General features: G+C 68.3%; 1 protein-coding gene across 3 annotated transcripts in view; it reads right to left on the reverse strand.

The window, feature by feature from the left end:
- LOC133754398 (histone-lysine N-methyltransferase, H3 lysine-79 specific-like) overlaps positions 1-12,381 on the reverse strand; it is a 44,485-nt gene extending 32,104 nt beyond the window's left edge. For all 3 annotated transcript variants that reach the window (XM_062184874.1, XM_062184875.1, XM_062184873.1), the window contains exons 1-2: positions 12,271-12,381; positions 862-905 (exon numbers count right to left, since the gene is read on the reverse strand). In XM_062184874.1, coding sequence (XP_062040858.1) covers positions 862-905; positions 12,271-12,351 — 125 coding nt within the window. In that variant the 5' untranslated portion in view covers positions 12,352-12,381. The remainder of the gene's footprint in view (positions 1-861; positions 906-12,270) is intronic.
- Positions 12,382-12,746: the final 365 nt, after the last annotated feature.

Genomic DNA, 12,746 nt, shown 5'->3' on the forward strand with positions numbered 1-12,746 from the left:
CAACCCCTGCGCGGGCACACGACGAGAGCTGTGTCCACACTCCCTAACTGAACACCTTCCACAGAAAGGCGCCAGGCCAACGGCCTCCCGGGAACCCTTCCAGACGTCTGCACGCGCACGCTGACGCTCTCAGAACTTCCCTCTCACCGAGCCAGCATCACCTCCATAACCAAACCAGGGCCCGCGCTGGCTCCGCCCCCCCCCCTCCACAGAGGCCCTGGCCCAGGCAGCGGGAGGCTGCCAGCCACTCGGCTCCACAGAGGTCTACTGTAGACACATCGGGTCAGGCGGGCCAGGCCCTCAACCCCTGTTGGGATCGTCACGCGATGTCACTGACCCCAAGATAACCTTGCGCAGCCCCAAATGCAAACCCAAGGTCCCGGGAGCAGCGCCCTGGGCCAGGCAGATTCGCCTGGCTGCAGGGGCTCTGACCCAAACGACCGGGCGCTCAGCCTGGGCCGCCAGCTCCCTCTGACCCGCCCTGCTCTCCTAGGCAGTGCGGGAGGGAGGGGCGACGGCGGTAGCCACCAGGGGTGAGCCCGCCCACAGCCCCTACCCCCCAGCAGCTGCCATTTCCGGTCCCCTGTGAAGGGCGGTGGCGCCCCAGGGAAGCAGCAGCAGCCAGGCCCCTGGCTCCTGCGCTCAGCCACAGCTCGCACAGGGGGCCCTAGGCCCGGCTGCCACAGCCACACCGCACCACACACGCCTAGAATGCACACGCCGAACCTGCCGGCAGCACCCTAAGCAGCGAGCAGCCAGGCCCTGCGTCTGCCATCCTGGGAGCTCGCTGCGCCCCCACCCTGCGCCAGCCCCCGGCCGCGGCTGGGCCGATGCCCCCCCCCGCAGGGCTCCCCGACTCACCGGATGGTCTCGATGATTTCGTGAGCAGCATCGTGGTGTTTGTCCTGGGGAAGAAAAAGAGGCCGTGTTTAGATGCTCGGACCCCACTCTGCGGTCGGGCCGGTGACCCGAGGCGGCCCCCTACCTCGCACCCCACCAGCAGGCAGGGGCAGGAGCCAGGCCTCCCAAGGACGCAGACCTGCGAGGGGCTGTCCCTGGCCACTCCCTCTCCCACCAGCGCCTCGGACCCCGAACAGGTGAACGCGCCAACCCCAGATAATAACCGAGCAAGCCCTCGGGCAGCCAGAGGGCGCTGTGGCCGCGACACAGACACAGAGCACAGGTGGAGGCCAGCGGCGCCCTGCCAGGGACGGTGCCCCTCTCACCGGCACCAAACAGGTCTGACACGTGGCCTAGGCTCCAGTCTCCCACCACAGCCGAGTCTGCTCAAGCCAGGGGAACCCAGGACGAGGAGAAGCCCACGGGCACAGAATTCCGGCAGCTTGGCAGAAAGCCCTGTAGAAACGCGCCGGGGCCACTCCACCGTCCGGCCTCCCTGCCCGCACCGCCACCTGCTGCTGCTGCCAACACGGCTGCGGGCACAGACGGGCGGACCCAGCGCTGAGCACGTGGGCACGTGGGGACGTGGCCAGGACAGCACGGAGCGGCCGCGGTGGACACCCTGCCCGGGAGGCCGGAGGAATGGACACACCCAGGGCCCGGGAAGCACGGGGCAGGGGGCACAGCACAGCCCCTCCACGCCGGGCACAGCAGCCGGGCTCCAGCTCGCTGCCAGTGTGCAGCAACCCTGCGGGCGTGGCGCTGAGTTAGCCAGAGGGGACACCCAGGGCAGACGGCAGGAACGGGCTGGGGGGGCTCCGCCTGGGATGCCCAACCCTCGGCCCCTTGGGGACACCAGGAGGTGGCCACGGGCCCCTGCACCCACGTGGGGACCGGGTGGAGCTCTGGGCTCCCAGCTGCGGCCCGTGAGCGACGCCTCCCTCTCCCCCTGCTCCTCTTCCAAGTACGTGAAGAGGATTAACTTCGCTCTAACCCAGGCGGTTCTCTCGCGGGATCCACCCTCCGTTCTCCTCTGAAGCCCCGCGGACGCCGCCGTGGCAGGGCTGACTCACAGCACCCCAGCTCCATGGAGCTGAGACCCCCAGACGCAGGAAGGCTGGGGAGCGCGACGTGGGCAGTGCGCGGCCAGCTCTCCCGCCTGCCCACGCTGCGGAGCCGAGCAGCCCTGCCCTGCCTGGCGGCCTCCGGGGAAGCGCCCACCCGACCTCCTGGCGACGGGACCCCTGCTGCAAGTGTCCGAGGCGAACAGGGCCCTCTCATGGAGGCCCTGTGGGGCACCACGGCGGGGACCCCAGAGACGCGAGGGCAGCGAGTTCTTCCACATCAAGGCCACACGCAGGCGCGCCCGCCCACCACGCATGCGCCACACGGGGGTCCTCTGCTGTCCCGGCGAGCCCAGCGCCCGGTAGGGCTGGCTGAAGCGCAGCTGTCGCACACCACCGACTTGGTGAATGAGCGCGTCTGTCCAAATCCTTCAAGCCTGGAAAGGCAAAGGCATCGTCATCTGGTCTCTTGAGGGAGGACACGAGGTGGCCGGCGCTGTGCCGCAGCAGGTTAACTCCCTGGCCTGAAGCGCCTGCATCCCTATGGGCGCCGGTTCGAGACCCGGCTGCTCCTCTTCTGATCCAGCTCTGTGCTGTGGCCTGAAGATGGCCCAAGTCCTTGGACCCCTGCACCCTCGTGGGAGCCCCGGAGGAAGCTCCTGGCTCCTGGCTCCGGATCAGCTCAGCTCCAGCTACTGCAACCAACTGGGGAGTGACCCAGCGGATGGAAGATCTCCCTCTCTCTCCCCCTCCCTCTCTCCCTCGCCCTCTCTCTGTGTGACTCTGACTTTCGAATTAAAAAAAAAGTGAGGCCGTGAACCCAAGTTTTCCCAAGCTTCAGAACTGGAGACCGAGGAAGGAAAAGTGGTATGATGGGGCCCCAGAGACCGCAGGTCCTAGCGCCCAGGGAGCCGCCAGTGCAGCTCCAGGGTCCCCACAGCTGCCCCAGGCTGCCAAGAACACACCAGGAACAGCCCCACCGCAGGGACATGCCCATCACTGTCCCCCCCACAGCAGACACCCCCATCACTGCCCCCACAGCAGACACCCCCATCACTGCCCCCACAGCAGACCCCCATCACTGCCCCCACAGCAGACACCCCCATCACTGCCCCCCACAGCAGACACCCCCATCACTGCCCCCACAGCAGACACCCCCATCACTGCCCCCCCCACAGCAGACACCCCCATCACTGTCCCCCCACAGCAGACACCCCCATCACTGCCCCCCCACAGCAGACACCCCCATCACTGCCCCCCCACAGCAGACACCCCCATCACTGCCCCCACAGCAGACATGCCCATCACTGCCCCCCCACAGCAGGGACATGCCCATCACTGCCCCCTCCCCACAGCAGAGACACCCCCATCACTGCCCCCACAGCAGACACCCCCATCACTGCCCCCCACAGCAGACACCCCCATCACTGCCCTCACAGCAGACACCCCCATCACTGCCCCCCAGCAGACACCCCCATCACTGCCCCCACAGCAGACACCCCCATCACTGCCCCCCCACAGCAGAGACACCCCCATCACTGCCCCCACAGCAGAGACCCCCATCACTGCCCCCACAGCAGAGACCCCCATCACTGCCCCCCCACAGCAGACACCCCCATCACTGCCCCCACAGCAGACACCCCCATCACTGTCCCCACAGCAGGGACATGCCCATCACTGCCCCCATCATGGCAGGGACAAGCTCATCCCCCCATCACGGCAGGGACACCCCCCATCCCCCCATCACGGCAGGGACACCCCCATCCCCCCCATCACGGCAGGGACACCCCCCATCCCCCCATCACGGCAGGGACACCCCCCATCCCCCCATCACGGCAGGGACATCCCCCATCCCCCCCACCCCTGTGACCACTGGCACTGCAGGCGCTCCTCTCGCTGAGCAAGGGACTGTCCCCCTCACTGATCAACTGAGCCTGAAAACAGCAGGTGATGGGCACGGGCTCCCTACGCCCAGACAGGTGATGGGCACGGGGCTGCCTACGCCCAGACAGGTGATGGGCACGGGGCTGCCTACGCCCAGACAGGTGATGGGCACGGGCTCCCTACGCCCAGACAGGTGATGGGCACGGGGTGGGCACGGGGCTCCCTACGCCCAGACAGGTGATGGGCACGGGCTCCCTACGCCCAGACAGGTGATGGGCACGGGCTCCCTACGCCCAGACAGGTGATGGGCACGGGCTCCCTACGCCCAGACAGGTGATGGGCACGGGGTGGGCACGGGGCTCCCTACACCCAGACAGGTGATGGGCACGGGGTGGGCACGGGGCTGCCTACGCCCAGACAGGTGATGGGCACGGGGCTCCCTACGCCCAGACAGGTGATGGGCACGGGGTGGGCACGGGGCTGCCTACGCCCAGACAGGTGATGGGCACGGGGCTCCCTACGCCCAGACAGGTGATGGGCACGGGCTCCCTACGCCCAGACAGGTGATGGGCACGGGGTGGGCACGGGGCTCCCTACGCCCAGACAGGTGATGGGCACGGGCTCCCTACGCCCAGACAGGTGATGGGCACGGGGTGGGCACGGGGCTCCCTACGCCCAGACAGGTGATGGGCACGGGCTCCCTACGCCCAGACAGGTGATGGGCACGGGGCTGCCTACGCCCAGACAGGTGATGGGCACGGGGCTCCCTACGCCCAGACAGGTGATGGGCACGGGGTGGGCACGGGGCTCCCTACGCCCAGACAGGTGATGGGCACGGGCTCCCTACGCCCAGACAGGTGATGGGCACGGGGTGGGCACGGGGCTCCCTACGCCCAGACAGGTGATGGGCACGGGCTCCCTACGCCCAGACAGGTGATGGGCACGGGGTGGGCACGGGGCTCCCTACGCCCAGACAGGTGATGGGCACGGGCTCCCTACGCCCAGACAGGTGATGGGCACGGGGCTGCCTACGCCCAGACAGGTGATGGGCACGGGGCTCCCTACGCCCAGACAGGTGATGGGCACGGGGTGGGCACGGGGCTCCCTACGCCCAGACAGGTGATGGGCACGGGCTCCCTACGCCCAGACAGGTGATGGGCACGGGCTCCCTACGCCCAGACAGGTGATGGGCACGGGGTGGGCACGGGGCTCCCTACGCCCAGACAGGTGATGGGCACGGGGCTGCCTACGCCCAGACAGGTGATGGGCACGGGGCTCCCTACGCCCAGACAGGTGATGGGCACGGGGTGGGCACGGGGCTGCCTACGCCCAGACAGGTGATGGGCACGGGGCTCCCTACGCCCAGACAGGTGATGGGCACGGGGTGGGCACGGGGCTCCCTACGCCCAGACAGGTGATGGGCACGGGGCTGCCTACGCCCAGACAGGTGATGGGCACGGGGTGGGCACGGGGCTCCCTACGCCCAGACAGGTGATGGGCACGGGCTCCCTACGCCCAGACAGGTGATGGGCACGGGCTCCCTACGCCCAGACAGGTGATGGGCACGGGGTGGGCACGGGGCTCCCTACGCCCAGACAGGTGATGGGCACGGGGCTGCCTACGCCCAGACAGGTGATGGGCACGGGGCTCCCTACGCCCAGACAGGTGATGGGCACGGGGTGGGCACGGGGCTGCCTACGCCCAGACAGGTGATGGGCACGGGGCTCCCTACGCCCAGACAGGTGATGGGCACGGGGTGGGCACGGGGCTGCCTACGCCCAGACAGGTGATGGGCACGGGGCTGCCTACGCCCAGACAGGTGATGGGCACGGGGCTCCCTACGCCCAGACAGGTGATGGGCACGGGCTCCCTACGCCCAGACAGGTGATGGGCATGGGGTGGGCACTGGGCTGCCTACGCCCAGACAGGTGATGGGCACGGGGCTCCCTACGCCCAGACAGGTGATGGGCACGGGGCTGCCTACGCCCAGACAGGTGATGGGCATGGGGTGGGCACGGGGCTCCCCATCCCAGGTGCTCTACTGGAGCATCCATCACCTTAATAAATAGCTGCTCCTGACCTGACCCACGGCCCATCGTCTCCCCTCACCGATCCGAGGGAGTTAGGGAGGATACCTGTAACCTTGGACAGCACCATCCTGGACATGAGGGGAAAACGGAATTAAGTTTAGGGCCTGGCGCCCTGGCACAGCAGGTAAATCCACCACCTGCAGGGCTGGCATCCCATATGGGCGCAGGTTCAAGACCCGGCTGCTCCACGTCCCATCCAGCTCTCTGTTGTGGCCTGGGAGAGCAGTGGAGGATGGCCTGGTTCCTTGGGCCCCTGCACCTGCGTGGGAGACCAGGAGGAGGCTCCTGGCTCCTGACTCCGGATTGGCCCAGCTCCGGCCTTTGTGGCCAACTGGGGAGTGACCCAACAGATGGAAGACCTCTGTCAGTCTGTCTCTCTCTCTCTCTCTGCTCTCTCAGTGTAACTCTGACATTCAAATAAACAAACCATGAGAAAAGTCAGTTCACTGTGGGTGGTCCCCGCACAGCACCGTCTGCTGGGGCTTCAACAGTGATTTATTTGAAAGGAAGACTCAGACAGAGACCTCCACCTGCTGGCCACCCCAGACGGCCTGGCCAGGCCGAGGCCAGCAGCAGAGAGCCCACCCGGTCTCCCGCGTGGGGCAGGGGCTCCGCCAGCGCCCACCGGGGTGCGGGTCCCAGGCAACCGCTGAGCCACAGCGCGAGATCCCTGCGTGGGGGGACCCAGCGGCTGGCTCACACACAGGCCAGGGAGAGGCGCACCTGTCCCCGGCCCCGCCCCCGGGCGGCCCCCGAGAGGGCAGCTGAGGGCAGCCGTCACACTCCTGGCAGCGCCGCCCAGCTCAGCCCCCACGGCCACAGGCTCCCAGAAGCCGAGCTCAGCGCCGTGGCCTCTGGGTGGCCCTGGCTGCGAGTGGGGCTGAGTCACTGCGTGCGGCTCCCGCACACACCTGTGAGTCACTGCCCAGCGTGCCCACTCCTCCACGCAGGGTGAGTCACAGGAAGGAGGCTGCGCACGCCACCACTCACCCCTGCTCAGCGCGGTCCTGACCCGTGCTCACAGCACAAAGCCGCAGCTAAAAATACCCTGCCCGTCTGGCACAGCCCCCCGAGACAGTGCTGCCGCCCGACACGGGAGGCCCTGGCAGAGGCCTGGGATGTGTGCAGGAACAGGAAGGGACCGGGGATCCCTCCCAGGCCAGCGGGGAAAGAGGAGGCAGGGGACACGGCGGGGCCCCGCGCGGCGCCCCAGCAGCTGTGCCTCGCAGGAGCAGGGCCCCACGAGCCCCCTGGGCCCCACGCTCCGCCCAGCTCCCGGGGTCACAGGCTCGGGGGGACCTCATGGGAAGAGGGGTTCTGACGGCAGCCACGGGCCACAAAGCACCCTGGGCCCTCGGCATGCGGTTGGCTGGAGAGGTGCCAGGCACAACTAACCCAGCAGGCTGTGGAATGAGCACACGCGTGCACACACACACGCACACACACACTCACACATGCACACACATACACACCCCACACACACATTCACACACATACACACCCCACACACTCACACAGGTTCACACATGTGCGCACACTCATGCAAACACATACACACTCCCACACAGGTTCACACATGTGCGCACACACGCTCACACACACTCATGCAAACACATACACACTCCCACACAGGTTCACACATGTGCGCACACACACGCTCACACATACTCACATATGCACACACATACACACCCCACACCCACACCCTCACACATACTCACATATGCACACACACCCCCACACACTCACACACACAGGTTCACACATGCGCGCACACACGCTCACACACACTCACACATGCACATACACACCCCACACACTCACACACACAGGTTCACACATGCGCGCAGACACACCCATGCTCACACACACACCCACGCTCACATACACACACCCATGCTCACACACACACACCCACGCTCACACACACACACCCACGCTCACACACACTCACACATGCACATACACACCCCACACACACACAGGCTCACACATGCGTGCAGACACACCCACGCTCACACCCACACACCCACGCTCACACCCACACACCCACGCTCACACACACACCCACACCCACGCTCACACACACACCCACACACACACACCCACGCACACATTCACACACACCCACGCTCACACACATACACACACACACCCCACACACACTCACACACACAGAACACTGCTCCCAAGGACTTCAAGATGTATTCTGCGCCACGTGAAAGGCGGCGCCGCGGGGAAGCAGACAGAGCCCTGGCCTGCGGGCTCCTCCCCACGTGGCCTCAACAGCCAGGTCCAGGCCAGCGGGACGCAGCAGTGCCACGAGGGTGGCGGCCTCCCAGGCTCAGGAGCCAGGAGCGGGATGGGAAGCAGAGCAGCAGCGGCCGGGAGCAGCCCCAGCCCAGGGCTCACCCCACGCCCCCGCCCCCGCCCCCACGGCCTTCTCAACTATTCCACGCCTGAGAGGCGCTACAGAGGGAGGGCGGGCTCCTGTCCACTCCCCCTCGCCTCGGTGGCCAGCGGTGGGGCTGGGCCCGTCCAGAGCCAGGAGCCAGGAACGCCACCAGGGCCTCCGGGGGGGGGGGGGGGCCCTCCCAGCCGCCTTCCAGGTGAGCACCAGCAGGGCGCCGGACAGGAATTGGGTGGCACACACATGGGATGCCACCACGCCGGGGCCCTCACAGACACCGCGGCACCGTGGACACCCAGGGCCAAGGTCCACGCCAAGACGGTAGCGTCAGCTGTGCCGGGTCAACGAGGTGTCGGGAGCCCTTCCACGAGCGGGCACTTCCATGGTGCCGCCTCGCGGCCCTGACCTGCGTCCACGCAGCTCACTGCCGGGACCCTGGAACGTCCTAGCGCGGGCCTGACACTGCGCCAGGGCTGGGGGCTCTCGTCTTCCGTCACCAAGCGTGGGAAAGCCAGCGCCAAGCTGTGGCACAGCGAGTCACCTTCGTCACGATACCGGTTCCTGTCCCGGCTGCTCCTCCAATCCTGCTCCCTGCTCCCGGCCTGGGAAAAGCAGAAGATGACCCAAGTGTTTGGGCCCCTGCAGCCACATGGGCGACCTGGATAAGGCTCCTGGATCTGACCTGGTCCAGCGCCGGCCACGGCAGCCATCTGGGGAGTGGCACAGCAGAGGGAAGGTCTCTCTCCCTGTAACTCAACTCAAACAAATAAATATTTCTTTTTTTTTTTTTTTTTTTAATTTGACAGGCAGAGTTAGACAATGAGAGAGAGAGAGACAGAGAGAAAGGTCTTCCTTCGTTGGTTCACCCCCTAAATGGCTGCCATGGCCAGCGCTACGCCGATCTGAAGCCAGGAGCCAGGTGCCTCTCCTGGTCTCCCATGCGGGTGCAGGGCCCAAGCACTTGGGCCATCCTCCACTGCCTTCCCGGGCCACAGCAGAGAGCTGGCCTGGAAGAGGGGCAACCGGGACAGAACCCAGTGCCCATATAGGATGCCGGCGCCGCAGGCGGAAGATTAACCCAACAAATAAATATTTCTACAAACAAAGCCAGCTCCAAGCACTCCCAGCCCATCTGCGGCGGTGAGACCCGAGGGCCCTGCCCACGCAGTGACGCCCCGGCAGACGCCAGGCCTGGGCACACAGGCAGCCCTCTTCCTGGAGGCTGGGGACACACGCAGAGAAGCAGCAGCCACCACCGGGCCAGGGCCCCAGGCCACGCGCGTCGGCAGCCCTGCGTGCTGTGGGCAGGAGGGACCGCTGTGCTGATGGACACCGGGGCCCAGGCTCCCAGGGGCGCACAGGGGCAAGCACCCCAGAAAACACACTGGACACCGGGGAGGGCATGGGCACACGGAGGGCACCGTCAGCCCAGCCCCCAAGTGGTCCTGCCAGGCACCATCCTCACGTGATGGGGCCGATGCTGTGGTGTAGTGGGTTAACGCCCTGGCCTAAAGCGCCGGCATCCCATATGGGCGCCGGTTCGAGTCCCGGCTGCTCCACTTCCAATCCAGCTCTCTACTGTGGCCTGGGAGAGCAGTAGAGGATGACCCAAGTGCTTGGGCCTCTGCATGCACGTGGGAGACCCAGAAGAAGCTCCTGGCTCCTGGCTTTGGATCGGCCCAGCTCCGGACGTTGCAGCCATGTGGGGAGTGAACCAGCAGATGGGAGACGCCCCTCTTTCTCTCCCTCTCTTTCTCTGTGTAACTCTGACTTTCAAATAAACAAAAAAAAAATCAATCTTAAAAAAAAAAAAAAAAAGACGTGTGTGGGGGACGGCACGGGGGCCCAGCGTGGTACACAGGGCTGGCATCCCACACGGGCACCCGTTCAACACCCGGCTGCTCCACTTCCGATCCAGCTCCCTGCTAAGGGCCTGGGAGAGCGGAAGAAGACGGCCCACAAGTCCTTGGGCCCCTGCACCCACGTGGGAGACCCGGAAGCTCCTGGCTCCTGACTCTGGTCTGGCTCAGCCCGCGTCCCTGAGGCCATCTGGGGAGTGACCCAGTGGATGGAAGATCAGTCTCGCCACCACGCCGAAATTCAAATACTTTTTTAATTGGACAAAAAGAGGGGGCAGCAGGGCACCCCAGAGCCGGCCCCTCCACATCGGCTCCAGCTCCCAGCACCGCGCCACCCACACTGGAGGCCAGTTGTTTCTGCTCCGGGCCCCAGCCTGTGCAGCCCTGGTCGTGGGCATCAGGGGAGAGCGGATGGGCAGACACAAGTTCCCTCTGGCTCCTGGGCGGAGGGGCCTCCCCGCAGCCCCTGGCTCCTGGGCGCACACACCTCACCCCTGCAGGCAAGGAGGCCCCACAAGTCTGAACCCGAGCGCGGCTGGGTCTCCCCGCAGCACGGCCCCGCCCACACAGGCCGTGTGAAGGTCACGGCCGCCAGAGCAGCTTCCGCGGGACACTCATCCCCGGGTCAGCCCCAGAAATAGGCTCTGAGTCAGGGCGGGGATGGCTCACTCCGCCCCCGGCCGGCACCTTCAGGGAGCAGGGACCCGCGAAGGCACATCTCCGTACCGCCCCCCCGCCCCCCCCCCCGCCCTGAGTCACTGCAGAGGGCGCCCTCCAGCCCTCTCCTGCCAGCCAGGCAACCACGAGCACCACATGCACCCCGGAGCCTGTGCCGCGAGCCTAGGCCGGCTGCCCGCCCCCCACCCCGACTGCGGGCAGGGGCAGCGTGGGCCTCGCTCTAGCCCCCCCCCCCGTAACTCCGCTGGGCTGCCCTGTGGACAGCGGGCAGGGAAGCGTGGGCCTCGCTCTAGCCCCCGCCCCCGTGACTCCGCTGGGCTGCCCTCTCCGTCGTGCAGGTGCCCCGGCGAACCCGGCATGAGAAGGCACCTGCCCCAGCTCTGCGCTTGCCCAGTGCCGCAGACCCGCCCGGCCTCACTCGGGCCGCCGCCTGCCACTCCACGCATTGCGGACTTCAGCACCCACGGGCCCTGCCACGCGAGGCCGGGCCAGCGAGGGGCGGCCAGGAGCCACCCAGCCCCGCCCGCCGGGAAGCCGAGGGCAGGGGTCTGCGGCTGGGGGCAGCGCCGCGCACGACCTCAGCACAGGCCAGCAGCCGCCTCCCGGGCCTCTCCCCACTCCAGCTCACAGAGAAACCCGCCCTGGACGCTGCACGCGCGGGAGCCGCGGCCCTGCCACGGGGCCCGGACCGGGCTGGGGGAGGGGGCTGGCTCTCGGCCCCGCAGCCCCCGGGCAGAGCAGGCGAGGCCCCAAGTGCGGGGTCCCCGCCACCCACGTGGGCGAGCGGCTCAGCCCGGCCCCGCTCCTGGCTGCTGGACATGGGGCGGGGGACGACGGAGGGAGGCTCTGTGCCCCCTGCCCGCCTCGGTCTGCGCCTTTGGAATATTCCCGAAAGTTACAAAAATGCAAAAGGAAGTGAACTCCACTGCACGTAACCCAAGAGCGGGCTGCAACGTCCGGCTCGCGCGGCCGGGGCTGGGCAGGCGCGGGCGCCCGGGGCGCTCCCCGCTCCCGGCCGGGTCGGGCGGCTCGGGGCCCGCGGCCGCAGGAGGAAGCCCCGCCGCCCCTCCCCCTCCCTCCCCCTCCCCCTCCCCCGCGCCGCCCCGCAGGCCCCGCCCCCGCGCTCCCAGAAACCGACACCGGCGCAGCGCGCGGGAGCCCGGCGGGCCGAGGGGCGCCCCGGGAGCGGGGCAACCGCCGCCCCGCCCCCAGGGCCCGGCCGAGCCCACCGCCCCACGGCGGACCGCGCGACCACCCCGCCGCAGCGGCGCCGGGGCCACGCGGGCCGCGCCCCGCCGGCGCCCGCGTCCACGCGGACCACCGGCCCCGCGGCGTCGCCAACAGCGGTTTCGGCCCCCTCCCCCGCGCGCGGGCACGACACTCACGTAGACCGGCAGAGGCCACGGGTAGACGGCGGGCTCGGCCCCCACGGGCGACTTGAGCCTCAGCTCCAGCTTCTCGCCCATGTCGACGCGCGCGGCCGCCGCACCATGCTAGGCGGGCGGTGGGGGAGGGGCGGGGCCGCCGGCGGGCGGGGCGGGGCGGGGAGGGGCGGGAGGCTGAGGGGAGGGGGCCTGGCCTGGGGCTCGGCCGCCGCCGCCGCCGCCGCCGCCGCGCTCCCGTCCGGGCCCCGGCTCCCTCTTTGTGGTCACAGGCCCGGGGCCGCCAGCGCCGCCGCCATCTTGGGCCGGCGGGAGGCGAGCACAATGAGCCGGGGGCCGGGCCGAACCACTCGCCGCGCGGCCGCGGGGGGGGGGCCGGCGCGAGGAGGCGGCGCGCGCCCACGGCCCCGCCCGCCGCGCCGCGCGCGCCACCCCCCGGCGCCCCGCCCTGTGGGCTCGCCCGGCGGCGCGAACACACG

The sequence above is a fragment of the Lepus europaeus genome, unplaced genomic scaffold (assembly GCF_033115175.1).
Source record: "Lepus europaeus isolate LE1 unplaced genomic scaffold, mLepTim1.pri SCAFFOLD_105, whole genome shotgun sequence".
In the NCBI taxonomy this organism is placed as follows: domain Eukaryota; kingdom Metazoa; phylum Chordata; class Mammalia; order Lagomorpha; family Leporidae; genus Lepus; species Lepus europaeus.